This window comes from Colletotrichum tamarilloi (assembly GCF_030869305.1).
Source record: "Colletotrichum tamarilloi strain Tom-12 chromosome Unknown Scaffold_145.1, whole genome shotgun sequence".
In the NCBI taxonomy this organism is placed as follows: Eukaryota; Fungi; Ascomycota; class Sordariomycetes; order Glomerellales; family Glomerellaceae; genus Colletotrichum; species Colletotrichum tamarilloi.
In genome coordinates, this window is record NW_026849528.1 from 24,973 (window position 1) to 51,715 (window position 26,743).

A 26,743-nucleotide genomic window follows, 5' to 3' on the forward strand; every position below is an offset into this window, starting at 1 on the left:
AGCCACACTGCCGGGTCATCCCCTCCACAGCGTTCAGCTGAGGATGAATCCATCATCTACCTTACCCTTCACCAGCCTCCTCGTTCGGCCGACTTCTCTTGCTGAGGGCTTCGCATTTGGTAAGGATCGCACTGGAAACGATTAGAATAATGCTCGGAACTCATCGATGCTATTCTTGAACGATGGCAATCCTTGGAACTGCTCCTCACGCAAATGACGAGTCGACGTCACTAACCCCCCCCGGCAAAGATGGTTACGCCCCATAGCATCCACTCAACTAAACACCTTGTTGCTACTCTATTTCAAGTCAAAGATGCATATATGCCGCCTTTACTAAGACCATCATCAATTACAGTCACGTTATCCTCCGCGCTGAGTGAAAGACAACATTTGCGATATGTCAACGCCCACTGCCAACTGCACGGGCTCCTGACTCAATCTGGTAGCGGCTCAGCGATTGTTATGATTCAATGCCCGGCTTGAGGAGGATATCCATGTTAGCCTCCAGTTCACCATCTTCCCACAACACAGCGCGACATCGGCTTTGAATCCTAGATGGTCTTAAGGGACGAGAATGCCCGGATACCGAGCAACCCATCCATGCCGATTGTGAGTTCCGTGATTTCAAACAAACAGCCAGTCCGTCTGAAGAAAACAACAGACGATGCTAAACGTATCCGGAAAGACTGTCTAGATCGACATGGTGGGGGAAGCTCAAAGCCTCGAGGGCTGCAGGGAACGAAACGTCTGGAAAAGTGTGCCCTCACTGGAGGCAAAATGATAGGCGCCACGGTCCCGAACATCGAGCCGCGGCGGTCGGATCTCCTGCGCCCGAATCTGCAGAGAAGAACAAACGGGATAGGTGGGAAAGGATGGTGATCCTCATCGCCGAGCCAAGAAGATATCGCTCTAAGCACCACGCAGCGATGTCACCTTGGAGATGCCAACTCGAACTTTGAGGAAAGACACGCCTTGTGATTCGTGTCCTCGCTTCCTATTGAAGACATCCTATGGTCCTACGACCAGAGCATTTCACGACGTCACTGCGCTTCGGGAACGCAGCGCAGCATCGCGAGATTTACGCTTTACAAATTACGATGGCCGCGGAATAGGGCGAGTCATGGCGAACTCAAAGCTCACGCCCATTCCAGGTGTACTCGTCGCTCCGTGATCCTGGCACACGCGACAAATCTGCTCCTAGCTCCAACTCAATCATAGGCGCTCCTCGTGCGATGTATGATTGAGATTGGTGTGCCCTGGTCCCGGGATTGTCAACACTTGACCTTGCCTTGCTTCTACGTTCCCATGCCATTCCCACCTATAGTCTAATTTGCTACAACACCAAATTCCAACGTGAATGGTGCCTCGCGATCTCGAGCAGCGACTCCACGCACCAGTAGATCATGATCTAAGATCTGTTTCTCGCGGTTTTCAATGTCGAACTTCACAGGGAGCACGTAGCAACCTTCGAGCACCGGCCGACAACATCTCTCCCAGTATAGCTCCTTGGTCACCACATCGCCCGTCCGAGCTCTGTTGGGGGAGAGGCGAGATTGAGACGCAGGACGATGGACTCGATAACCGTAGACGATGAACAGGCAGCGACCCTAGATATCCCCCCGGTGGATCCGACCGAAACGCGACAACCTCTCGTAATCGGCGTGACAGTCACGGCGCTATTTCTCTCGACTCTTGTCACGGCCCTCAGGGTCTACGTCCGCGCCTGCCTGCTGAGGAAATGGGGCTGGGATGATTCGGCGTTGGTAGCATCTTCTGTGCGTTTGCAACCCTGGACTGGCCCCAAGGTCGACCACTGAGTGCTGACTACTCGAAAACAAGATTCTCGTCTTCATTGTTGGACTTTTGATGCTCATAAGTAGGTTGCCTCGATAAGGTATGAGGTGAAAGGTATCTTGCTGATTAGTTGGGCGACGCAGATACCCACTTTGGCGATGGTTTACATCAGGCTACGTTACCCAGGGACAAATTTCTCAAATCTCAAGAGGTAGTCCCAGCACAGTTGAAAGCAATGACAAGATTGACAAAACTCACACGATGTACAGATTGCAATCACGGCTGTCGCCATCTACCAAGTCGTGCGTTTCTCGAGATCAATCCTATGATGGCAGCACAAGCTGACTACCTAAACAGGCCTATCCATTGATCAAATCAACCTTTCTTCTTCAGTACCGGCGCGTCTTTCCATTACCGGCCTTTCAAAAGTTATGTAATATCTTCTTGATCTTTATTATCGCCTTTGGGGTATCGCAAGTGATCTTAATCTGCCTGGCCTGTATCCCACTCAAGAGCCTCTGGGACCACACAATACCCGGCCGATGCATAAATCTTTTCGACTGGTGGATCATCGGGTCGTCGATCAACCTCTTCACCGACATCGTCATCTTCCTCATGCCAGTGCCGCTGCTTCGGACAATCCGCCTACCGATGAGGCAGAAGATAGTACTAATGGCGACGTTTGGACTCGGCTTCTTGTAAGCCTTTTGTGCCAGTCTTCGTGCTTCCTCGCGATCTGTACTGACATTTTTGGCAGTACCTGCGCGATCTCAGTCATCCGCCTCACAACACTCAAGAGCTCATCGACCTCCACCGACGCAACATACAACACTGTCATCGCCGGAATCTGGTCGATAACAGAGCTTAGCTGCGCCATAATCTGCCTCTGCGTCCCCACTCTCCGCCCTTTACTCGGCGGAAAGAGCTCAAGGGCGCGACCGCCCTCCTACCTCCGACCCAACATCGAAGAGAGCGCCGACACAGAGCTCTACACGCAGTCCGACGGGGACGGCGGCGTAAAGAGCAAGGCGCGCCGCTCAAGAAGTGATTCGTGGGAACACCCGACCAGCGACCACCGGGAGATCTATCACGATGTTGATGCTGGCGGCGGTGGTCGAGCCCCGCATCCGCGGATAGATCTCAGTGACGTCCCCGGGATCCTGCCCCCTCCCGCGGTGCACATCACACCATACCAGGACTCATCCCCATACGAAGACTCGCCGCAACGAGAGACGACGATACCCCTCACGAGGGTCGAAACCGAGGAAGGCGTACGGTTCCTGTCCGTAGACGCCCCTGAAGCAGAACTACCTACGCCATTGAAGCCTCCACCGCGGCGACATACCGACAGAGGACCCAGTCCGGAGGATGGAGGGTACTTTGGCGCTGTTGTATGGGACGCTTCGGGGCAGCCGCGGCTTCCTGGGGTATCTCCCGTGGCGTCGAGGAGCAGCTTGGTTCGGGATAAAAGGGACTCTGACAGGCCTAGCTAGCTGTATTGAGGGATGGTGAAGGATGTTGGGTTGTTTCTTGGATGTTTGGATTCTTCGATGAATACAGGGATACTCAATGATATCACACAATCACTGGTACGGCGTTTGGGGATCGATCCAGAGCGGCGCTACAGAAGATTAGAATCCAAGGACTGTGACCAATTAACGCAGGACATTGACTGCAGATGACTTAATGGAGAATGTGGGAGAACCCTCGAAAGTAACGTATGTTTGAGTTGTAAAAGGCTAGGCAGCAGAGGCCTAGACACTACACAGCGAGAAGGCCAATGGTTGCTCTGTGCTTGCCGTGTATTGGAGACTCAGTCAACATGAGTGGGTTTGGGACATCGTGTAGCAGAATCAGGGCGTTCTATCCTGTGAGAGAAGCTGGAAACCTGACGAGACGTCTTCCGGCATGTCATAGCATCAGCACCATTGGACAGCTATCTCACCCAGAAGACATACTTCTAGTATCACAGAATCACTAGACGAAAATGAATCATCTGCGACATATTACTCAGTTTAACTAAAATCGCTACCAGCAAGGTACTACTGCGCCTTGCCTATCTATAATACAGCCGGCGATCTCCTCCCGCCGGCACAATACTTTGCAAGGAGTGTATGTGAGTATCACTGAAAACCACAAACAATAACCCCAGAGTTCCATGCTAGGAAATCCCCTCAAAAACCTATCCTTGAACGCCCGATACTCTCGCACCCCTCCCGCGAGCGTGCTGACTTGAACCCAACGTTGCATCATAGGTGGTGTGCTGCATTTCTGTTTTTTTGCCACCGCGGAAAAGAAAAGGAACAAGGGGAGTTTTGTACCACTATTCCTTTTTGGCTTCCTCCTCGGCCGGCTTTTCGTCAACGTCCATCTTGTCTACCTCGGGCTCAGCGGCCTTGGCCTCTGCTTTCTCGGTAGTGTCCTTTTCTTTTTCTGGGGTAGTTGCTTTGGCTTCAGCAGCTGGTTCTTCGGCTGCGACCTCGGGCTTGGACTCGTTAGCCTCAGTAGCCTCAGTCTCTTTGCTCGCCACCGCCGTCTCTGTTTCCTTGACAGGTTCCTTGGCAGCCTCGGTGGCTTTGGTTGTCTCTGTCGTTTCTGCGACGGGCGGCTGAGTTGCAGGATCGGCGGAAGGCTGGCGTGAAGGTGTCTTCTCCGTCTTTTCTTCCTTCTCGGCTACCGGGACGGGTTCTGCCTCGACTTCCTCCTTCTTGATTGTGGTTGTTCCCCCCTCGACATCCGCTCCATCTTCCATGCCAACATCACCATCCTCATCGACGGCATCCTCTTTCGAGGCTTCGGGAGCGGCCTCCTTCTCCGGGACTGACTTGTCGGATGTGTCTTCGGGTTCGGCGGGGTTCTCGAGAGTAATGTCGGCATCCACAATCGGCTCGGCGTTGGGGGCTTCTTCACCCTCGGGAGCACCGTTCACGGGCGAGGGCGCTCCACTGTCGACCTCGCCTTCAGCCTGTCGGTAGTCACCGAAAGTGCGCTTCTTGGCATTCCGAGGACGCGTCATGCCGTTTGCCTGATCCATATCTTCGTCATCGCTGTCCTCGAACTCGGCTTCGTTGCGGGTGCGCTGGTCCCATCGGCGCTGTGTCATTCGGTCGTCGGCATTCTCGTCTTCGTCCATATCATTTAGCTCCGCTTCCTCCTCGTCCGTCATGCCACCAAAGGGTTGGCGAGGCACATCTTGCATCTGTACGGAGGGGGCAGGCTGGGTATGTCTCAGGTTGTCGATGACAGCGGCCTTGATCTTCTCCAGATACTCGAAGCTGTTGGAGTTCTCCATGTTCGATGGGCGGACGTTTAGTTCAAAGTCGGGAGCATAGTACTAAGATGGGGTCAGTTAACAGTTGTTGGCTGGTGACAATGCGAGGAAGGAACCTACTTCGTAGTATTCGTTATAAGGAAGCGTCTTGGGAAGATGCTTGCCAACGAGAACACCAGTCTCAAACGCCCATGTGCGAGCGACGTTGCGCATGGTGTATCCACCACCACCCAGGACCAAGGTCGGCAAGCCGAAGCTTTTGACGTACCCAACACAGTTGGCGTGGCCCTCCATACTAAGGTTGAAGCAGCCCAAGCGGTCGCCGGACAAACTGTCGCCACCACACTGCAGTACAACGGCTTCAGGTTGATAGAATTTCATGACGTGCTCAATGACTGGCTCGAAAATTGACTTGTAAGAGGTGTCGTCGATACCATCGCGGAGAGGAAAGTTGACAGCGTAGTGCTTGCCGGTGCCGATACCAATGTCGCGCAGCTCTCCAGTGCCAGGGAAGTACTCGCCGTATTTGTGGAAGGAAACGGTCATGACTCGGTCGGTAGTATAGAATGCTTCTTCAACACCGTCGCCATGGTGAACGTCGATATCGATGTAGAGGACGCGCTTCTTGAAACGCAGCAATTCGAGAATGCCGAGGACAATGTCTATAGGCAGTTAGCAGGCGATCCAAGAATGTCACTGAAGCGATTCTATAGTACCGTTCACGTAGCAGAAACCACTGGCCTCGCTCTTCTTGGCGTGATGAAGACCACCGGCCCAGTTGACTGCAATATCGCACTTTTGACGATTGAGACGGGCAGCACCCTCCATGCTACCGCCAGCGCTGATGCCGCAGAACTCAAATAGGCCGTCAAATACGGGACAATCATCTCCGACATTGTATTTGCCCTGTTCCTTCTGATAGGCGTCCATGTTGTCAGGAGTTACCTTCTGGAGGAAGTCGATGTACTCGTCTGTGTGGAACTGGGTCATCTCTCCCCTTGTCGCAGGTTTCGCGCGCTAAGATTATCACGTTAGAATCCATGGGGACGCGACGGTTGAGACACATGACATACATATATCTCCATGTTCTTGAACAAATCGTAGTGCATGATCAAGCTGTGTGCGAGGCGTATGCGATGGGGCTTCATGGGGTGACCGGTAACATAGGCATAATTACCAATGTCGGAATCGTAGAAGTAGGCGACTTTCTTTGGCGTCGCGGAGCCATTGGCCAAGGCCACCGAACCAAGTTGTGACATGGCGTCGGTTGGCGATCTGTTCGCGATAGTAATCTCGTCGGCTATGTGTATATGGGAACCAGGCAAAACGGATTGTGGTGGGTGGTGGGAGGAAAGGATTGGTAAAAAGGTGAAAGGTGCGAAGGCTGCGCGTGGGAGCTCTGATCGGCTCGGCCCCAGATTTCCCAAGGCTGCGCGGGACAATGTCGGCAAGCCAATCAGCGTGTGCGATGACATACAAGGATGCATCGCCAGAGACCCACAATCATCCAATGGGGTGAGCCACGGCTAGGGAACCTGAATGGAGCACGGCGGAGTTCGGTTATACTAATAGTCCGTCACGGTATCCACTCGGAGGCAATGCGGCACGGCACGGTCTAGCCGCGCTTTAGTGGGTCATCCCGGTAGCTTGGCCGGCGCAATGTGGAGTTGAAGGCCGGATGTGTTGCCCGAGCCGAATATTCGACTCAAAACAGAGTACTTTAAGTCATTACGGAGTCTAAAAATCATACTAGGCACTCGGCGCAATATGGCCTGCCATACCAGTCCTGCCTCCGGTTCCTTGGATGGCTAAGCACGATGGACCAGGTTCACCACTGCACACGGACGAGTAAGCTTCGAGAATAATAGACGGCCTCTACTTCGACTTGTGCAAATAATTGCCTATTACTTTACGTGGTTGTAATGAATTAGGCGGTGAATAAGAGCAAAAGGATTCAATTGGTAGCTATTAGATATACGCTGTCTGTGGAACTCATCTGGAGCCTCCCGAGTTTTTCATCTGTAATGAACTATACAAGAGGGTAGGTATACTGGCTTCCTTCTCAGTTCAATGGCTCCCGGTAATTCAAGCGTTTCTGCTAGTACCAGGTTGTCTACCTTCCTTGATCATGGTCTCGGTGGTCACCATGATCTGGTTTTGATGACTTCCCTTGTTTCTTCGATCCTTGTGACCCATCTCTGGGTCGGCTGTGACGTGTGCGTATACCGAAGGCATGCTGCTTGACTGACCGGCGTTCATATCATTGAGGACGAGCTCTTCAGTGCTGACTTCTCGTTGTCCACTCTCAAGCTCCTTGAAGGTTCCGCGTCCCATGCCTGAGGAGGAGCCGTATCGATTGTACGCACTGGTTTTGTTATGGGCAGATGATAGTCCCGCACCGGGAAGCCACTTGGATAGAAGGGGTCGGATAGTCGGCAGAGAGGCGCATATTATGGAAGTATTGAGCTCGATGGCGGACCAGATTGCGGCGCCGATATTTTCCCATGGCGGGTCGTTGCTTGAGACGGCTGTGCGGAGGGTGAACATGCGATAGACTGAGATGATGCAGACGCTGTAGTAAGAGCCCAAAAGTCAGCGAGCGAACCTCAGGTTATAACGTTGATTGTCTCAGCGTAAGGCAGTCAGACACAGTAAGACAGAGGGATAGGGGGTAAGAGCTTTGCGTTGACACTGACAAGAAGCCAAGACAGAAGATACCAAACAACATAGCCTTTTGCTTTTTTGGAAGTTGAAGCCGGAGAACGGAAGGCAAAGGAATGCAGAAGATCATGAAGTCCGTCGCTAGACTCATAGCAGATGAAAAGTACCAAATAGGTAGCGTATCGAGGCAAAATTCGGCGGTGCTAGGCACGATAATAGCGATAGGCAGGCAAGAAAGCCCAAGGAGAGTGGCCTGGATGCACGCCCATATCACCACGTATACCATTGCCCAGAAGCAGACTCTCTGAACTACTTTCGACACAAACACACGCCGATACTGGAGCAAGAATGAAACCTTGACGACGTTCATTCCCATGTTGTAATGGAGAATGACGATGAGAAGATACTGCACATCTCGAAGTCAGCCTTTCCTGAACACATGATTGGCCAAGTGTCGATAGGATCTGGAAGATGCGCAAACCTTCAATTGCTCCATGGTCTCCTCTGCCGAAACATTTTCAACATGTCTACCCATACCATATTTCACTTCTAGAGTGCTCAAAATTGTTAACATTGTGCCTCAGTCTAAGGTACTGCTTGGGTTGAAACTCGAGGCAAAACGTACCGAAGACTGTGCCTACTCCAACCACAAGAGCAAACAGCTTTTTCACCCGTTAGATTTGCCCTACAAGTGTTATGATAATACCAATCCCTCTTACCATGGCAATCAACATGGTCCAATCATCCTTTCCAGCCGTTTTTAGGAGAACCAAGCGAGTATAGAGTCGAAGAGAAAGGACCGCGGCCGAAGCAATAACAAAGCCAATGGCAATACCATTCACAAGAGGGCCATTCGACTCGGTTCTGATTTCATGGGATTCATTGTCGGCCATAGCTGTTAGTGATGTTTGTTAAAGGGTTGAAACGAGTAGCGGAATTTGAAGATTAAGGTCACCGATCTTGATCAAAGACTCCTAAGGGTGTAGGTAGATCGGCCCCCGAGAAACATCTTCATGATATGTTTCTCCGAGAGTGAATAAAGGAGCAGACTATTATCTGCGTACCGAAGCTTGAACGGCTCGAACGGATGCCATTTTGCGGGAGGTGAGATGCGTGTGACTGTGACGAACTCTCTGCTGCATTGAGGAGCAAGAAGGACTGGTCCGATGGACACAGGGGTAGTGTCTGTGTTGCCGAGATAGCAGAGATCACTGGAGAAGGAACATGCAGGGTCCGTTAGAGGAAGTTCGTCTCATCATATTTCCTGGTAGGGTGGCAGTTGGTTCCTTCAGACCGTGGCCCACAGACACAAAAACCAAGAAATGCTGACGAAAGGTTCGCCTGTTGCAGGCGGTGCCGTCTAGGGTAGCTTCAATGGATTTAGCCACCGCAGGAAAGGTAAACCCGGCAAGGACAACACGTCAGGTACCCTTGCATCGAACACGGTGTTTGCCTCCATTGCGACCGGATCTTGGTGGTCTTGCTATACCAAAGCAATGCACAGCCCTGGATACCTAGGGGATGATATCTCGACCCCTGCGTCGCTGTCCCGAGGCACGATCGGCCCTGGAACTTGAGACGGGGGAAGTACTGAAGTATCATTCATCGAACAACACCGTGTTAATAATCTCGTCAATTCTTAGAACTCATCGTGCTCTTAGATAGCCCAGGTATTCGTTCTCAGAGACATAGACTGCTTTCCTCTGTACTCTGGCAGGAGCTCGCTCGACATCGGCAATGGAGATAGGTTTTCAATTCGCTGGCCCATATACGCGAGACAATCGTTCAGGTACTAGGATTCCTTGAGACCTTTCGGGTACCTCATATGAGCTTTCTTCTTTGTGTGCAGACTCTGACATGAAATACATGATCCGAAGTCATTGGGAACGAAGGAAATGGCACGAGCACTTCGTGTCCACTCCAGCATCGACATGAGCAAGGGCTACCTTGGGTGCCATGCTCAGCGCCAAGCAGGTTGGATCACTGTCAACTGTAGCGACGGTTGCACTACCCAGGGAACGTAACCCCTCCCAGGACTTTTCGTAGCGTTCTGGGGAAGATGTTGTCCTAAGCCCACGTTCCAAGGGTAAAGATGCACTGGAGGAAGAAGGCGCATGCAGCAATGGCACCTAACCAACTCAGTCTACAGTATCGGTGTCCCGGCTTGGCTGTTGGAACCAATCATTAGGTAAATTGTCTGCAATATTCAGGCCAGGACCCTGGCCCTTGAAACCGGGCCAAGTTACCAAATGTGGACATTAGGAAAACGGACTTCGTAAAACAAGGGACTTGACCATTCTATGTGCCTCAAACTTAGCCTAATACGCATCAAACGTTGTCTTTTCCTGTCTCTCAAACATATTGCAGAATATAACGATATCATCAGATCTCAGAACGACAGCATGGGACGAAATTTCATCTGCACTAAAGCTAAGATTTGATCATCAGGCGCATCAAGTGAACAGCCATGTACTTATGTCGGACGTCACATCATATGAGGGGGGACGCTTCCCCGGACCCGCCTTTCAGGATCGAACGTTTGTAACTCCGCGTCCGCTAGGCACACCTTAGTATCAATCTTAATCGAACCGCTTGTGCATGCATCCATCGCTATCGCATGCGGGGAGAGCCGACCACGCCGCCTTGTGGGCGTCCATTCTTCGCATCCAAAGCTGGTCCCACTGGCAAGGGCCCACCCGAAACCACCATGCCGGCTTATCGCGTATTATTGCTTCAGAACCTCCGATGAGCTGCTGTGCTTGTTCTGGCATGACCTTCGTGTGTCTGCGGAGCGTTCTCGGGGCCACCCGTATCCGCCCACTCGCGGGTCATTCCCGTGGACAGGACTGGATGTAAGAAGCACTCAGTTAACATCAATAGCCTCTATGTCTCCAGACTTCCAATCAGACAAGGCGTAGTCCAGTGGTAATCGCCGATTCCATGTCGAAGGAAGATATGAACTAACGTTCTCTACACTATTCCGGCCGTCTAGCCTTTTCGTGTTATGATTACGATACAGCCTACCATCATGAACATGGTCTTTTGATTACATGGCTCAAAGTTATCTTGTAGTGATCACAGAATCATACCATCCCGTTATACCATGGGCGATTAAGATACCGGATACGGTATGCGAGGCCAATATCGCGGGGCACACTCGACTGGAGAACCCAGTGTGGACTAGGGTCAACAACCCCCTGTCTGTGTTGGTACCTTAACATAGTACGCACACGCAGCAGTATCTAGTCGTGCTCTGCGCCATTATTTACGTGGCAGAACCCATGGGTGAGTCCTCTTTATTGGTCGGTCAACGTCGCATCCGAAATTCTCAGGAGACTTCGAAATGTTGGTTCAGGGTTAGGTTCTTCACCGTCCAGGATATGGACCGCGAGCTTCATTCCACAGAGCGAACGCATGAATAATCTCTGCGTAATGCAGGGAAGCGGAGGAGACCCCTCGACTAGAAGTCTACTACACAGAAGGAGGTAAGTCCCCCGATAAACAGCCATTCGAGGCTTGGGAGTCGAATGAAGGCCGCACTTACAAATTACGGCGCTTGTCCGCCCAATAGTGACCCCTATGGCACCACCAAGCATCGACTATCCGTTGGACCCAGCCAAGTGAGAAATCTTCCTTTGTTGTCATTAAGCTGCCCAGAATGCCCTTCCTCAAGACGTGGTCAGCACTGGTGCTGCTCAGTGCTATTTCCTGCACTTCAGCTCAATCTTACGACTACGTAAGTCACAGTTCGCGTCGAATTTTCGGGAAAGTTCCTTGCATGTGCTTACAGAGAAGATAGATAATCGTAGGTGGCGGGACAGCGGGCTCAGCTCTGGCTACCCGCCTGAGTCTTGGTCTTCCAAATGCCTATGTCTTGCTTCTCGAGGCTGGCCCGTCTGCTCTAGACGAGCTCCGTATCAATGTACCTGGTCTGAGAGGCTCAATACTGGGGACGCAATATGACTGGAACTTCACTTCAGTTGGCCAGAGCGCTCTCGGTGGCCGTCAGATCCCCGTCAACCGCGGCAAGGTTCTGGGTGGCTCGTCAGCCATGAACTACCTTTGCTATGACCGCGCTGCTGCTGCCGAGTACGAGGCTTGGGGCGAGATGGGTAGCGGAGGCTGGTCGTGGGATGTCATGATCGAGGCCATGACCAAGTCGGAGAACTTTACGGGCTCCGACAAAGACCCTCGTGGTCGTTCTGGCCCCATCCGTAACACCTACAACCGTGTGGTGTATGATGTCCTCAACACATGGCAACCGGCCGGAACGGAACTCGGTCTTCCTATAAACGAGGAAGGTAACATGCACGGCAACCCCATTGGCATCATGTTCCAGGGCACCAACATCGACAATACCGACTATTCCCGGTCTTACAGCGCCAACAGCTATCTTCCACTTGCAGGGTCGAACCTCGAGGTGAGGACCAATGCCCAGGTCGTTAAGGTCAATCTTAACAAGACTTATGGCAACGATTACACTGCCACTGGTGTGACACTGGCCGATGGCACGGTTGTCAACGCTGTCAAAGAGGTCATCTTGTCTGCTGGTTCTATTCAAAGTCCTGGTCTGCTCGAGTTGTCTGGTATTGGTCAGACTGCTGTGCTCAAAGCCGCCGGTGTTGAGCCGCTCATTGACTTGCCTGGCGTCGGTGAGAACTACCAAGACCATATCCGCACGTCCAACGTTTATCGTCTCAAGGATGAGTTTGACTCCTTCGATGCGCTCATCTTTGACTCCAGCGGTGCTAACGCCACCGCTGAGCTGCAAAAGTGGATCGATGGCGAGGTGTCTCTCTACGACTACACGACCGCGGCATACGGTTTTCTGAATTGGGGGCAAATAAATCAATCGGCTCAGGCCGAGATCATTGCTCTTGCAGAGGCGGAGTTTGGCAACAGCACCAACCCCATTGACAAGAAGAAGCTCGAGTTCCTCAAAGACGACTCCGTCCCGGACTATGAACTCATCTTTGACGCAAACTACGTGGGCGCGGCCGGATACCCTGGTTCTGGCAAGTTCATTACCATCTTCAGCACCGTCATGCATGCCCTCAGCCGGGGCAACGTGCACATTGATCCCGCGAACCCCACCGGCAAGCCCATCATCGACCCTAAGTTCCTGAGCAACGAGCACGACATCAAGGCCGCTGTCGAGGGCGCCAAGTTTGCGCGCAAGATTGCCGAGACGGGACCCCTCAAGGCCGTCTGGGAAGTTGAGATGGAGCCTGGCCCGGATGTTCTGACTGACGATCAGTTCCGTGAGTTTGCCGTCAACACGGTCACGAGTTTCTACCACCCGGTCGGAACCTGCTCTCTTCTTCCCAAGACTGAGGGTGGGGTCGTCGATGCTGATCTGCGGGTTTATGGTACGCAGAATCTGCGAGTAGTCGACAACAGCATTGTGCCCGTTATTGTATCTGGCCACATCCAGACAGCTGCGTACGGTGTTGCTGAGGTGGCGGCTGCGAAGATCATTGCGAATGCTATTTGATGGGACTTACATACTGTGCGGTTCCTACCTAGAAATAAAAACTTAGATACTTACTTTACTTGCTACTTAATTTGAATGAATTCCGACGACGCAACTACATACGATCGCTGATGAAGCTCGCTGTCTGTGTGACAGATCTGTAGATCTCTTCCTAATAGCTGCAGTCCTGTATGCCTTATACCGTAGCCCATTTAATCCTAGTGGAATAGAACCTCAAATGTTGAGTTCAAGTTTTCGTTTGAGCAGCCGCCGGAGTCGGAGCTGCAATAAGCCGACTCCGTTTCAGTTCTTCTATTCGTACTGTCAATATCTTCTCTGTGCTGACCGTAATCAAGGTGTTAAGGCCTGGAGACTCAGTAGGAGGGTATCGTTATGGTAGCCCTCTAACATTCATGAATTGACTATCAAGTACTGCAGCTGCGAAACAGTGAAGACTGAGATCCCGCCTAACACCCCAAAGCCAGTACATGAGAAATGACTACCTCTGGGTCTCAAGTGAATAGCTTGCTAGTTTGGCAGCACAAAAGTGCTGAGACACCGGAGATGGACTTAGTCTCCGCTCCCGCCCCGATCTTTGTCGGCTCAACTACAAGATCCGTTGGAGCCTTCCACTGTGGCGTCCCCCGACGCAAGGCTTTAGGTTTGGCTCCTGTCCGACCAAGAGGACTGGTCCAGGCATTTTCCTTATTGAAGCAAAACGAATCTACCCCATGACCATGACCTCTCATTTTGCACCAAGATGTAAGACATCGATGTTCTATCTACCATTTCACATATAAGGTATACTGGGCAAATCAGTCACTTGTGATCTTCACCACATAAGAACTGAAACGACAATCCTAATCATGGCAGACATGCTGGATATCACCAATCCCATACAATGGCTGACCGTTCTGGCCCCCTTCACCGCGGTCTTGCCGATTTTGTACATCCTTTACCAGATCATCCGGCCGAAGCCCATACCTGGCATTCCATACAATAAACATGCCGCAAAGAGCATTTTCGGTGATATTCCCGACATCAAGAGAGAACCACCCGGTAACCTCCTCATTTGGATAGCAGCTCAGTCCCGTCGTCACAACAGCCCTATGTTCCAAGTCTGGCTGGGCCCTCTCACGATGGTTGGTCATTAGTTAAACTTTAAAGCTGACTTTTAAGTCTGACTAGTGACTAATTAGTCACCTCACCAGGTAGTCTGGACACCCTGCTCGCGTCCGGATTATCAGGCCCTGATCAGAAATTGCCATTTAAGTTTCAGACCATCAGCGGTTCTTTGCCTACTACAGCAACTGATGTCTTATCCCTTGCTATATCAGAGCTGAACTCTTGCCGGTGTCTGCTTCAATATGATGCATCCGGACATTCCATTTTACAACATATTAGCCCGACGCTTCCTTAGCATACTTTGGTGAGATCTGCCTAAACCGCAGACAGTGCAACGTGAGGCATTTTATACCAAGAATCGGCATGACGAAGAATAAGCCTGTCGTGACTGGGTCAGAGACTTCACATTTTGGAGTGTCAAATTGTAGGTATGTTTCTTGTGACCCAATTCCTTAAATAGAGGTAAAAACCCGCCTTCCTTGGTATTCTTCTCATACCTTACCTCTGAGACCATTCCAACATTTCTGCTATTTCTTTGCACCGATCACAATTTGAAATCACTCATTATGAAACTCACAGCGACGGTCCTGGCTCTCCACCTCCCCTCTCTGGGTCTGGCCTCAGTCTATAATGACTGGGCATTCTCAGAGGCACCTTCGGCTGGATTGAGCGATATAACTTTCCCTATGAGCATGGAAGGGGCACCTCGCAAGAGTGGTTTCTACTTTGCCCAGAAGTTCGGCTTTCACGGGGTTAATGATATTGGTTATACGGGGCTACAGCCGCGTCCCGACAACCAACGTAGACAGGTCGTCCATGCAGTCTTTTCCTCATTCCAGAAAGGAACGACTACCAAGCATAAGAACTGCTCCCCGGGCGCAGATGGTGGTGCCGGAGTTAGCTGCGCCCTTGACATTTTCGGCGACTATTCTCACGTCTACAATCTCACGGTGTGGAACACTGGCGGCACAACCTGGAGAGGAACTCTTCTCGACACCGTCACTGGAAAGTCTCATGTAATCGGCGAATGGACGCTCCCATCTTCCGCAGGCAAAATACTGAACGGAGAATCCGGTTTTTTTGAGTACTACAACTGGAACGATGGTAAACCCAGCCACGTTTGTTCTAAGCTTCCCTTCTCGCAAGTCTTCTTCGGCAACCCCACTTCAAAGACACAAGGAGCTAGTGGTGGCAACATTACCCGCGTTTATGAGGAAGGGGAATGTGTCGGAAAGCTCAACCTGAAGGCCACCCAGACTGGCAGAGGATATCGGATCCAAGCTGGTTTTAAGTAATCTCTTTCTATTGTAACTCGGAGCTTTATAAGAAGGGTTTCTCCATCGTCTCCTCCGATTCTCCCCTGTTTATGCAGCGTTCCACGCATATCAAGTGTTGTAGTGAACTCTGAATTCCACTCTAAACATTGGCTCTCACCGCACTCAAATCAACAGGAAATTTAAACTAGAGCTCCTTTTCAAAATGGCTAGATAATTCCAACCGAGAAGGGTTTGTAGCTCTGGGTTAAACGTACTGATAAACTGCTATCACATTCCCTACTCCCAGATATTCCGTCGGTGGTTCGCACGGCGCCCTGAGAATCCCTTCTGATAGACGGTACTACGTGGTCGGCCGTGAGTTCGTGGCTGAATTTTCAAATGATAAAGTCACACTGCCTTGCTTTATCGACCTAAGCAACGCTGCAGTCGGCAGAAAACATTGGCAGCGTAGCAATGACCGGGTTTCCGAAGCTTGCATGGTCAGTCATTGGGCTGAGACCAAGCGTATGTCGGGGAAGAGCGGTGCGAGACGATTTCCTCGTTGATCAGGTTCTGCAGACATCGGACAGATTCAAAACACAACTTCGGGATGTTGACAATGAGGACAAACACGTTAAGTCTGCAATTGACTTGATGGTACAAAGGCTGAACAGTGTCATGGAGAAGGAAGGCCAACTTCTCCCTGACTGGATCGAAACCATGAGAGCTGAGGGAAGACGAATTTGAAGGAACGACGCTAGATAACTTACTGACCTAATATTGTCTTAGTCTGCCGGCTTTGTTGTTGCTAGACATGATACGACGAACACAACCCTCTGTTGGGGCATCAAGTTCATCGCGGATGACCAAGCAGTTCAGCAGAGACTTTCTGAAAGCATTCGGAGCTTTCACACCGCAGCAAGTAGTGAGGGTGGTCTTCCTACCCACTCTGAGATTTGCGAAGCAAACATACCGTACCTAGACGCAGTTATTGAGGAGATGCTTCGGCTTGCTCATACAGCAACCAGTCAAGATCGAGAGTGCAAAGAAGATACAGTCATCTTGGGCCATGTCATCCCCAAGGGTACCACCGTCATCGTCCCAAACCGGGGTCCAAGCTTTACTGAGCCGGGATATGAGATCGAGGAACGCCTGCGGAGCCCATCTTCGAGAAAAGCAGCCACCGATTTTAGTTCCAGGGTCTAGGACTCCCAGGAGATGGGAAAGTCAAGCCGGATCGTTGGCTTGTACGAGATGAGAAGGGTAATGATGAATATGATGGTTCTGCAGGGCCGACCTTGCCCTTCGGCCTTGGACTTCGCGGTTGCTTCGGACGAAAGCTGGCATACATGGAAATGAAGCTTTTGATCACTCTCTTGATCTGGTCATTCGAGTTCCAAGAGTGCCCAGAGAATTTGTCGAGTTATGAAAGTGTTACAAGCCTTACACGGAAGCCTATACAGTGTTACGTGCGCTTGAAGATTCGCTTAGATTATTGTACGCTATTGTATGTATTAGTACTTTGTTCAAGCACATAAACACCAATGCTACTCATCACATCATCTCGTTCTTGCGATTGGGTCAGTGTCTGGCAGGCTTATTAATACTTAACCATCCAACATTTTTTTCGACCTTAATTACCCTCGGCAACTTGCGTCACAAATATTTCAACATGGCGGCAGAACGGTGGTATTCAACATACACAAAGATTCAATAATGTATTGTGCTAAAAGAATGGACTTCATCAACTTACTCAGAGATGAATTCAATGAGATACACGTAGTACTGCTAAAGTGTCAGCGGTCGTGAATCCGAGTAGTGAGCTTGATTTCGGCGTTAGAGAAACACCCTGGATCCGTCTTTATCCGAGTTCAACAGCCGCTCTCCGATGCCGGTCACAGCTGCCGCTTTTGCCGTTAATCCACCCCGGCACTGCAACACCAGAGTACTGAACTTGGAAACCTTGATCTACAACTACAACAGAATTGCACCGTGATCTTGATGGATCATGCTTCGGGAAAATGACGAAGGACGAGTTATTGCATACTCGACCGCCCGTGGTTGAGCCGTTCTCGGTCGGGCTTCGGGAAGACGACGAATTTAATGATGGGCGCCCGATCCCGGAACGATCGTCAACAGAACCTGGAAACGCGGTCCAAAAATCGCCAGCTACTGATGGAGGAATGGTAGCTTGGCTCCAAGTTTCGTCGGCTTTCGCACTCTACTGGAATAGTCTGTAAGTCTTCGTCTCATATCCGGGAGGCTTTGTCCCTTCTCTTTACCTCAATTGTGCTCGACTAACGCCTCTCGATGCAGGGGTCTGCTCAACGGCTTTGGTGCTTTCCAGACATACTATGAAACTACACTGCTCAAAAGCGATTCATCTTCAGCTATTGCATGGATTGGCTCAGTCCAAGTCTTCTTTCTCATGGCTGGTGGTGTCATATTTGGCCCGCTCTATGATCTCGGCTACGCTCGATCCATGTTATTGACAGGGACGTTTCTCGTCGTCTTTGGCTTCATGATGACCAGCATCAGCACGCAGTACTATCAGTTCTTACTTGCGCAGGGCTTCTGTGTTGGTATTGGCTCTAGCTGCCTGTATATCGTCGCCATCACCTTGGTTCCTCCCTACTTCACAGCCCGAAGGGCGTTGGCAATGGGGGTGGCAACCGTTGGAAGCAGTCTGGGAGCGACCATTTATCCTCTCATTTTTGAGAGCTTGCAGCCTCGAATAGGCTTTCCGTGGACCGTCCGAGTGATAGGTTTCGTCACTTTAGCCATGTCTTGCTATGCCGTGATTGTGGCACGACCTCGGACTAAGGGTGCTAAAACCCTGATAACAAAGAACAACTCGCTGAAAGAAATCGCCGAAATCGCTGGCCTTCTGGATGTTCGATATATGGTTCAATGCGTTGCTATCTTCTTCAGCAATCTCGCATTCTTCCAGCCTCTCTACTACATTCAAAGCTACGCACAATCGCACGGAATGGAGGGCGCGGCTCTAGCTAAATATTTACTTGTGATACTCAACGCAGTCGGTATCCCTGGACGTATTTTGCCTTCCCTGATTGCCGACAGATTTGGTGTGCTGAATACCTATATTGGAATTTGTACCATGACCGCCATAACCGTTTTCTACTGGATCAGCGTGAATAACACTGCGGGCAACGTGGCGTTTGCAGTTTTGTATGGCTTCTTCTGCGCGAGTGTCGTCACTCTGGCTCCGGTCGTTCTAGCAAGCATAACTGATGATCTTGGCATCCTGGGAACGAGACTTGGTTTTGTTGCTGTGCTCAAAGGAATCGGTTCACTCATTGGGCCGCCAATTGCTGGCGCTATTTTGGGATTGACTGGAAGCTATCTCGGTGTTCAGCTATTCACTGGTCTGGCAATGTCACTCACAGTTGTTTTTGCGGCATATCTGAGAGTGTTGATATTTCGAAGGAAAGTCGACAAGTCTACCGACTGACACACCATGTTCGGAGACGAATAAAGCAAGACAATAGACTTCCAGGCTTCTCGCCCACCTGTCCACTGCCTCAAGTGCTATCTCTTAGATGTAGTTAATATAATAAGTGAGATATCTAGCCTCTTGATGTTAATCAAAATGCCATCACTCAAATGTCTACACTGTCTATGTCATCCTTACCTTTTGGCCTACACTATTTCATGTTTGCTTAGTCTTTCTGAGTGAACTCAAGAGGGCTGGGCTTAGTGGAGGATGTTATACAAAGAATGCACATTCACGAATAACATGAGGCAACTAGAAGCCCTATTTCAGAGCATGGCACAGCTAACTTTATGGCAAGAATGGTCATTGTTGAAGTTCAAGATGCCGCCGTAGCAAAATTTTCTAAGCTTGGATCATCAGCTTGGGAGTGCAAATATAGTGCCCGATGCAGCATGGCAAGCCCAAACCCTTCATGGACAGCTATTAAATTCACATCGAGAAACCCCAGCTTTACACAAGATCAGCCCCGTAACAGGTAGACGAGCACACCTTACGGAAAGGACGCAAGGCCACCCCAGACGGCCAAGGCGAGCAGCCTTGAACTGCATACTAGGCAGCATCTTGGTCTCTCAACCTCCACAGGGTTTTGAAGACTGGCAACGGCACGCAGTACCGCTAGTGCAACGAGATCAGGGCGCTATGCTCCTTGCCATGCGTGCAACCCCTCCATGGATCACGGCCACACTTCTTCCTCCAAGGCAAGGTACCCGGGCGGATGGGTGTGTAGTTGGCGAGTGCCCATTTAGCTGCCTGGGTGAAGAAAGGTAAGAGGAGTGCGAAGTAATATGGAGTGAGGGCTTCCAAATGAAGACCTTTGAGGCATTTTGACTTTACCGAAAGGTTAGTTCGCATATCGGTTATTCAAGTTCGATTGCACCCTATGCCCAACTTGGCCACTCGCTGGCCTCTTCCAAGCGGCAGAGAAGAAGCCCGCCTGCCAGTACAGTCGTTCTCAGAAGCCCGCGATTGAGGATGTCGCGCAAATTATCGATCCGCACATTAGCGAAGCCGAGAGAACGGTCCCAGGACCGCGGATCCAATTAAGCCACCCACACTCTGGGTGTTCTGGAGGGTGGCACCCCGGTCTTCTTCCAGGAAAGATGTTCCGTTAGCGCCGCCCTGTGGGTTCTCCGGTCACAAGATTAGCATCAAAGGTCCTCCTGCACCAGAGCCCGATGCGTACTGGTTGGCGGAAAGCCTTGCCGCGGAAAGCCTGTCGTCTCTGTGCGGTATGCCGGAACCCCGGACAAGACATGAGAAGAAGTTGGGTGTCATGCAGCAGCCAGTCTCCAGATCGGAATCTAGGGGAAAACATATGGTAACATGCTGCATTGTGTCTTCTTCCGCTTATGGGAGAGTCAGTGCTGGGGCTGCATCTTCACATTTTCGTTCATAGCGAGACGGACTCGGTATGACCAGGCGCGGGGACTCGGCACCCGACCTTATCGAGACTCTTTCCTCTGTTGGTCTCTTCTTCGGCTATTAGGGCTGCCTTGATTCTCCATCTCAGTCTGTTCAAAGGTGCTGCGCCGTGTCACGGCATCTCACTACCCCAGAGGCGCCGAGATGTGTCGGGTTGTCGGTGCGGATCTTGCAGCGGCAACTTTCCCTCCTGGGCTTTCGTCTACTTGGCATGAATCCCAGCTTGAAAAGGTATACACTATACAACTGCTGATAATGGCTAAGGTAGAACGCCTTACAACGAGTCGGAAACTTGAAACTCAGCTTGCACTTGGTCCAATTTCAACTCGCTTGCGAGTGCCATTGAAGGATCAGCAAAATCAGTGATTAATCACGCATCCTGCCTGTGTGACCCAGGGTATCAGCTGTCCGTGAGGATCCACGCACCGCTATTTAAAATTCCGTTTGTGTTGCCGGCAAGATGGAGATGCAATACCATCGGCTGAAGCCCACGATTTGCTATCGCTAACCCATCTATCGTCCTGAGGTAGCTGACTCTTATCAATTCCATCATGTTTACTGCTTCGAAATAGATCGACATGAGTACGGTCATGGCCATCTACACGCTCGCATGCTGTCGAGGTACCACGGGCTATGTCAGCCATAATGATCCTGCTATTCTTCCTGTCAGATGAGTGCAAAAAAAAAAAAAAAAAAATTGTCCACTAGGCTTCCCCGAATAGCGAATATTGGCACATTGATCAATGTGGATCGCGGAACACGTTCGAGGCTGCTGATGCGGTTGACCCGGCCGATCGGACGGCGCTCTAGACTCTAGAGTACTCACCAGCGGCGCAGCATGGATAGCGGCTTTCGGATCCGTGACCCTGTTGACAGATCACGGGCGAGCTTCTCACACCGACCATAAATCTTCACCCCAAGCCTATTGGGAGACTGTACGGTGGCGTTGGATCACGGCCCGCTCAACGCATCAAGAAGCCCAGTTTGAGGATACGCACTGCAGTTGTGGCTGAAATCTGTGACCATTCGTCGAATAAAGTCTTCCTGATGCAGGATCAAGGTTGAGAGTTGGCTATAGCGACTGATGTGAGTAGACGCGGGGGCTAGTGAGGAACAATGGACTGACTGGTAGACTAGGATGATAGGCACATGAGATCCGCACCGATGGGTCGCGTGCGCCCATGTGCCTCGCTCTCCGCCGTGGGTCATGATTCCACCACTCAGTGTGGATCATCGAGAAGACGTAGGAACCGGCTCTCATACGCTGGAATTCAGGAGGAGGAATGGGCTTCCATTGCCGGAGGCTTGCAGCCGCGGAGGACCGATTGAAGGAGCCGACGCTGAATGGTTGTCCTTCGTCTGCGTGAGTACGGAGGCAAGCGTGTACATGTCCGTCCGCTTCCCAGAGTCGAGTTCAGAAAGCATGATACTCCAATTTCTCCATCCCGAGCCAACGGCGCAACATCCAAAGTCCAATATGAGAATAGAACGGCTCCAAGATGACAAGGGTGGGTGGGCCGGCGATCGCAGGGACTGGGTGCTTTAGCTCCGAGTCTGAGTCTAGAGGCGTTTCCCGGCCTGGGCTGCCACATTGAGGCAGATTTTAGCGCGGAGGAAGGCGGCCCGTCTACCAGATAGGAATAGCGTCCTGTCGAGAGAATGGGGAGAAGACTCGGAGGGCGCCAGAAAGTGCAGATGGAGCATTTGTCAAGTCAATTATGATCCTTTCCGCAGTTTCCTCTGTTTTCAAGGAATGCTGAACTATGGAAAGTAACTAAGATGGGAATACATGTGTCCGTGAGCTTGGTTGGTTTAGACTGATTTCACGCAGTAGTCTGGTTCAAAACTGTAGCCCCATCTGGTGAGTTTGCTAACAAGCGTGTACGGAGTAAGAAGTCGGGACCTTTCGCTATTGCGAAATACTTTAGCTGTCTTACAAGGTAAAGGCATGAAATGAGTATCGGTCCTTAGTAAGATACATCCCTGGCGTGAGCACGAAAACCACGACAGGGGGTGGGTGAGCACTCAGCAAAGCCCAGGACAGTCCCCCCAAGGACTGAGTCCTCTGTCGCTTCAATGATTCCCAGTCTGCAGAGACAGCAAACGAAAGTCGACAGGTGTTGCTCTCAGACCACATGGAACGACGGCCCGGCTAGAGTCGACTGTGAATCCTCTCATTCTGAGCTATTGTGACCCAGTTGGGTTTGGCGCACCTTTCTCCAGATCTCCCCTCCAGTTTTTCTTCCCCATCTAAACCCTCTCCAGCCAACCCAGACGCCACAGAACGCGTTAGAGTGCGACGGGCTCGTGTGTCTTCGGCTGCGTGGTCTCAGGGACCCGGGCGGGCGCCCCATGGACTATCCGTATTGCTGGTGGGCAACCGAGGAACCTGAATTGGCTCACAATGATTCGATCTCGAAAGAAGTTGTCGCCTACGACAACAATGATATCTCCGATTAGACAACTGGGCAAGTCCCGAATAGGTCACCTTACGCTCGACTCAACAGACCAACCCGGTCGACTCGAGGCAAGACGGCCAGCATCTCCACAAGCCCACACACTCTGCCCCAGATTCAGCAAAACCTTTTTTGGCGTTTTCTCCAGCGCCCCATCGAACCGGTAGCAAGGCAGCATAGCATCCGCAAACATCCTGGCAAGGGTACGGAGCCTGTCGACCCGCTGATCCGGGGAGGGTGAAAGCAGAAGAGGCCGGCCAGGACAAGAGACTTGACGCTTCTGCTCCTCCGCCTGACAACGTTGGTGACCATAATCGAAACCCAACGCACACATCGTCAACGCCAGACACTAGCCAAGCTGGCCTATCTCGTCTGCCGGCCCGTTTCGTCTCGTCTACTGGGATGGGCTTCTAGGTTGACACGCCTTCATTAGCGCTCCTTCGCCTGGCCCTGCATACCATGTTCAGAAGAACTCGGCACGGACGAAGCATTGTTGGAGAGTAATTGGGGGTTTCCCTCCGCACTAAGGCAGACAGACAGGCTAGAACCATAAGCCGCCCCCAAGGTTTGCTTAACGAACCGCCCGGACGCCTCCCATCTCATTCACATTGATTGCGATGCAGCCATCACGGGACCGAGAAAACGAGTAGCTGGTACCCGCCAAGCAGTGTCACACCCTGAGACGAAATCTTCAAGGTTAGAAGACGAACATTGTGAGCTTGACCTGACAGCTCAAGGCGAATTTCGGCGTCTACGTTCGGGCAACGCCTCTTCGCATGTCCTGTGCCCACAAGTCGGATGCTGGACTAGGTAGCCGGTCGCTCAAGTGGCAACCCAGCATCCGCAGGTGTTGCTTGAGAATTCTGAAAGGACAAGGGTTTGGTAGGGGGTGCGTGAACGAGGGTGGTGCAACCAACGATCTGCCCAGCCAGTACAAGCAAAACCCAAGGACCATTCGCCCTAGTCCAGCCGCCTTTTCGGTCCCATGTGGGAATGGGCCGTCCTTCCACCCCATGCAAGGGTGGTAGGCTCGAAACGGCCGAACTAATTGATGGGCAATTGAAGGTTGGGGTTCGTTCCTACCAAGAACCGCTTCCTCTCCATCGGAATCTTACTCCTCATCCCCGTCGCAGGTGATTTCCAAGGCCGAAAATCATAAAACCTCGGCGTGTCCCCGCGATCCCTGGCCTGCTCTGTCTTGAGCTTTCCATCCTCAACCCTCCCCTCATCCACTTTCCCGCCTCCAAGATCCATTACACACAGCTTGGTCTGTGGTGATCGGCCATCTCAGCTTACTCCCTCTCCGCCAACGACAAAGGGAACTTGCGCCTCGGCCGCGTGCCGCTCACAGTCAGCATGTCCGAGAAGATTGATACCGTGGACACTGTCCACGCCCACGACCATGACTCCGACAAGGCAAGTCGCAGTGACTTTTACCGTCGAGCCCCGAACAACTGATTTAGGAAGCAGCAGCTAACATGTCTCGATGCTGCAGAAGGAAATTCAGACCAAGGTCGTCAGGGGTAGCGAGGCTTTCAACGAGGCCATGATCAAGGAGCCCCCTAGTGCCTGGACCAAAGCCCAACTGATGATCTACGCCTTCTCCCTCATCGGTTTCTTCTGTTCCACCATGAACGGTTATGACGGTTCCTTGATCAACAACCTGCTTCAGAACCCTTCTTTCAAGGAGCGTTATGGCGCCAAGAACGACGGTATTTGGGCTGGTATTATCTCTTCCATGTACCAGATTGGTGGTGTTGTGGCTCTTCCCTTCGTCGGTCCCGCCCTCGACACCTGGGGTCGCAGAATCGGCATGTTCATCGGTGCAGCCATCATCATTATCGGTACCTGCATCCAGGCAACTGCCAATGGCACTAGCCAATTCATGGGAGGTCGATTCCTGCTTGGTTTCGGTGTCTCCATCGCCGCATCCGCCGGACCCATGTACGTCGTCGAGATCAACCACCCGGTAAGTAACAACCTCAACTCATCGAACAAGATGAAGAATCTTGTGTTAACGACTCTTCAAGGCCTACCGCGGAGTCGTTGGAGCGCTATACAATACACTTTGGTTTTCTGGAGCTATCATTGCTTCTGGTGCAGCTCGCGGAGCCCTGGACATCGATGGTGATGCCTCATGGCGCCTCATCACCTGGCTTCAGGCTCTCTTCTCCGGACTCATTGTTATCTTCTGCATGTTCATGCCAGAGTCTCCCAGATGGCTATTCGTCAACAATAAGAAGGAGAAGGCTGCCGAAGTACTCGCCAAGTACCACGGGAATGGCAACCCCGACTCTCCATGGGTCAAGCTCCAGCTACACGAGTATGAAGAGCTCCTCAACATGGACGGTGCCGACAAGCGCTGGTGGGATTACCGTGCGCTGTTCCGCAACCGCGCTTCCGTCTACCGTCTCTCCTGCAACGTCTGTATCTCGATCTTCGGTCAGTGGGCCGGCAACGCTGTTCTGTCGTATTTCCTCGGATCCGTTCTCGACACCGCCGGCTACACCCACCCCATCCAGCAAGCCAACATCACCCTCATCAACTCTTGCCAGCAGTTCCTGTGCGCCATTTGCGGTGCTTTGCTTGTCGATAGAGTCGGTCGTCGTCCCCTACTGCTCTTCTCTTTCACCGCTTGCACAATTGTTTGGCTCGGCATGACTGTCGCCTCAGGTATTTTGTCCAAGTCTCAGGTCGGTGAAACAGACAGTGGTGCCCCCATCTTCGACAACCCGGCCGCGTCGCAGGCTTGCTTGGCCATGATCTTCATCTTCGGTTCCGTCTACTCGGTCGGTATCACGCCACTCCAGGCTCTGTACCCCGTCGAGGTGCTCTCCTTCGAGATGCGCGCCAAGGGTATGGCCTTCTCCAACTTGGCTGTCAACGCCGCCGGTCTCCTGAACCAGTTCGCTTGGCCCGTCTCCATGGAGAAGATTGCCTGGAAGACTTACATCATCTTCACCATCTGGGACGCAGTCCAGACCGCTGTCATCTACGTCTTCATTCCCGAGACTAAGGGCCGCACCGTAAGTATCCAGATTAAGTATAGTGACCTTTTGAAAGCATGTGCTGACTGATCTGAAATAGCTCGAGGAACTCGACCACATCTTCGCTGCCGACAAGCCAGTCAAGGCTTCCATCCAGAAGAAGGAGGTCGCTGTCGACCGCTACGGCGACGTTGTCAACGTCCAGGACGTCTAAACGCTTCAGCAACCTTACGATATCAATCAAATTACATGCGCGAGCGAGCTAGTTGTGGAACTGTGTTTTGTCGGGGAGTAAAGAATTAATGATGCGAGGACACGGAAACAGCGGGGTAGTGTCACCTACTTTTGCATGGTTGGCGAGGTTTTATGTTCTGGGGTCGCTTTACGGCGGCTGTTGAATACGGGCCACCCTATCGCAAGCCTTTGTTATCTTCTATACCTATTATACCACCTTTTATCCACTGCAACACTAAACTTGGTGATCTGTTGTTAATGCTTTTGTCTGGAAATATGGAATCCTCCTATTCGCGGTTCTATCTCAGCATCTATTTCTTCGCGTTTATGCTCTTGGGAAGAGAGAAGCGGATATCACGGTGAATAAGAGGCCGTATTCCTGCTCACAGTGGATGTACTTGATGGATTGCATTCTAGATAGCATGCCAACCATTCAACCCCGTATCTAGCCGTTGAATTTTAGGATCGAACCTCGTTATTTGAGTGATACTATTTTGCTGCTTTAGTTGAAGGTATAGTGTCCTAGGCGTTTGTTGGGGATTCTCAGCAA

General features: G+C 51.5%; 9 protein-coding genes across 9 annotated transcripts; 7 read left to right on the top strand and 2 right to left on the bottom strand.

Annotated features, from left to right (window-relative positions):
• Positions 1 to 1,568: 1,568 nt before the first annotated feature.
• On the top strand, positions 1,569 to 3,287 carry CTAM01_15060 (uncharacterized protein; the record flags this gene model as incomplete). Its single annotated transcript, XM_060531059.1, has 6 exons — positions 1,569 to 1,775; positions 1,840 to 1,876; positions 1,938 to 2,005; positions 2,064 to 2,096; positions 2,152 to 2,492; positions 2,552 to 3,287. 6 exons carry the CDS (start codon positions 1,569 to 1,571, stop codon positions 3,285 to 3,287), a joined length of 1,422 nt encoding a protein of 473 aa, XP_060374357.1.
• An 830-nt stretch (positions 3,288 to 4,117) lies between these two features.
• On the bottom strand, positions 4,118 to 6,324 carry CTAM01_15061 (histone deacetylase; the record flags this gene model as incomplete). The annotated part of the gene is made up of 4 exons (XM_060531060.1): positions 4,118 to 5,128; positions 5,186 to 5,727; positions 5,782 to 6,082; positions 6,139 to 6,324. The coding sequence occupies 4 exons, from the start codon at positions 6,322 to 6,324 to the stop codon at positions 4,118 to 4,120; spliced, it is 2,040 nt and encodes a 679-aa protein (XP_060374358.1).
• Positions 6,325 to 7,150: 826 nt separating this feature from the next.
• On the bottom strand, positions 7,151 to 8,619 carry CTAM01_15062 (uncharacterized protein; the record flags this gene model as incomplete). The annotated part of the gene is made up of 5 exons (XM_060531061.1): positions 7,151 to 7,637; positions 7,762 to 8,132; positions 8,208 to 8,275; positions 8,352 to 8,388; positions 8,446 to 8,619. 5 exons carry the CDS (start codon positions 8,617 to 8,619, stop codon positions 7,151 to 7,153), a joined length of 1,137 nt encoding a protein of 378 aa, XP_060374359.1.
• Positions 8,620 to 11,384: 2,765 nt separating this feature from the next.
• On the top strand, positions 11,385 to 13,220 carry CTAM01_15063 (GMC oxidoreductase; the record flags this gene model as incomplete). The annotated part of the gene is made up of 2 exons (XM_060531062.1): positions 11,385 to 11,462; positions 11,526 to 13,220. 2 exons carry the CDS (start codon positions 11,385 to 11,387, stop codon positions 13,218 to 13,220), a joined length of 1,773 nt encoding a protein of 590 aa, XP_060374360.1.
• An 845-nt stretch (positions 13,221 to 14,065) lies between these two features.
• CTAM01_15064 (cytochrome P450) lies at positions 14,066 to 14,353 on the top strand (the record flags this gene model as incomplete). The annotated part of the gene is made up of 1 exon (XM_060531063.1): positions 14,066 to 14,353. The coding sequence occupies one exon, from the start codon at positions 14,066 to 14,068 to the stop codon at positions 14,351 to 14,353; it is 288 nt and encodes a 95-aa protein (XP_060374361.1).
• Positions 14,354 to 14,890: 537 nt separating this feature from the next.
• CTAM01_15065 (uncharacterized protein) lies at positions 14,891 to 16,786 on the top strand (the record flags this gene model as incomplete). Its single annotated transcript, XM_060531064.1, has 4 exons — positions 14,891 to 15,615; positions 15,888 to 15,955; positions 16,017 to 16,105; positions 16,370 to 16,786. The coding sequence occupies 4 exons, from the start codon at positions 14,891 to 14,893 to the stop codon at positions 16,784 to 16,786; spliced, it is 1,299 nt and encodes a 432-aa protein (XP_060374362.1).
• Positions 16,787 to 17,601: 815 nt separating this feature from the next.
• On the top strand, positions 17,602 to 19,052 carry CTAM01_15066 (uncharacterized protein; the record flags this gene model as incomplete). The annotated part of the gene is made up of 2 exons (XM_060531065.1): positions 17,602 to 17,816; positions 17,897 to 19,052. 2 exons carry the CDS (start codon positions 17,602 to 17,604, stop codon positions 19,050 to 19,052), a joined length of 1,371 nt encoding a protein of 456 aa, XP_060374363.1.
• A 381-nt stretch (positions 19,053 to 19,433) lies between these two features.
• CTAM01_15067 (uncharacterized protein) lies at positions 19,434 to 20,882 on the top strand (the record flags this gene model as incomplete). Its single annotated transcript, XM_060531066.1, has 3 exons — positions 19,434 to 19,858; positions 20,121 to 20,451; positions 20,616 to 20,882. Coding segments are annotated over 3 exons (1,023 nt in total), but the record flags the coding sequence as incomplete, so codon positions are not given.
• A 3,446-nt stretch (positions 20,883 to 24,328) lies between these two features.
• Positions 24,329 to 26,173, top strand: CTAM01_15068 (uncharacterized protein; the record flags this gene model as incomplete). Its single annotated transcript, XM_060531067.1, has 4 exons — positions 24,329 to 24,358; positions 24,468 to 24,941; positions 25,003 to 25,998; positions 26,060 to 26,173. 4 exons carry the CDS (start codon positions 24,329 to 24,331, stop codon positions 26,171 to 26,173), a joined length of 1,614 nt encoding a protein of 537 aa, XP_060374365.1.
• Positions 26,174 to 26,743: the final 570 nt, after the last annotated feature.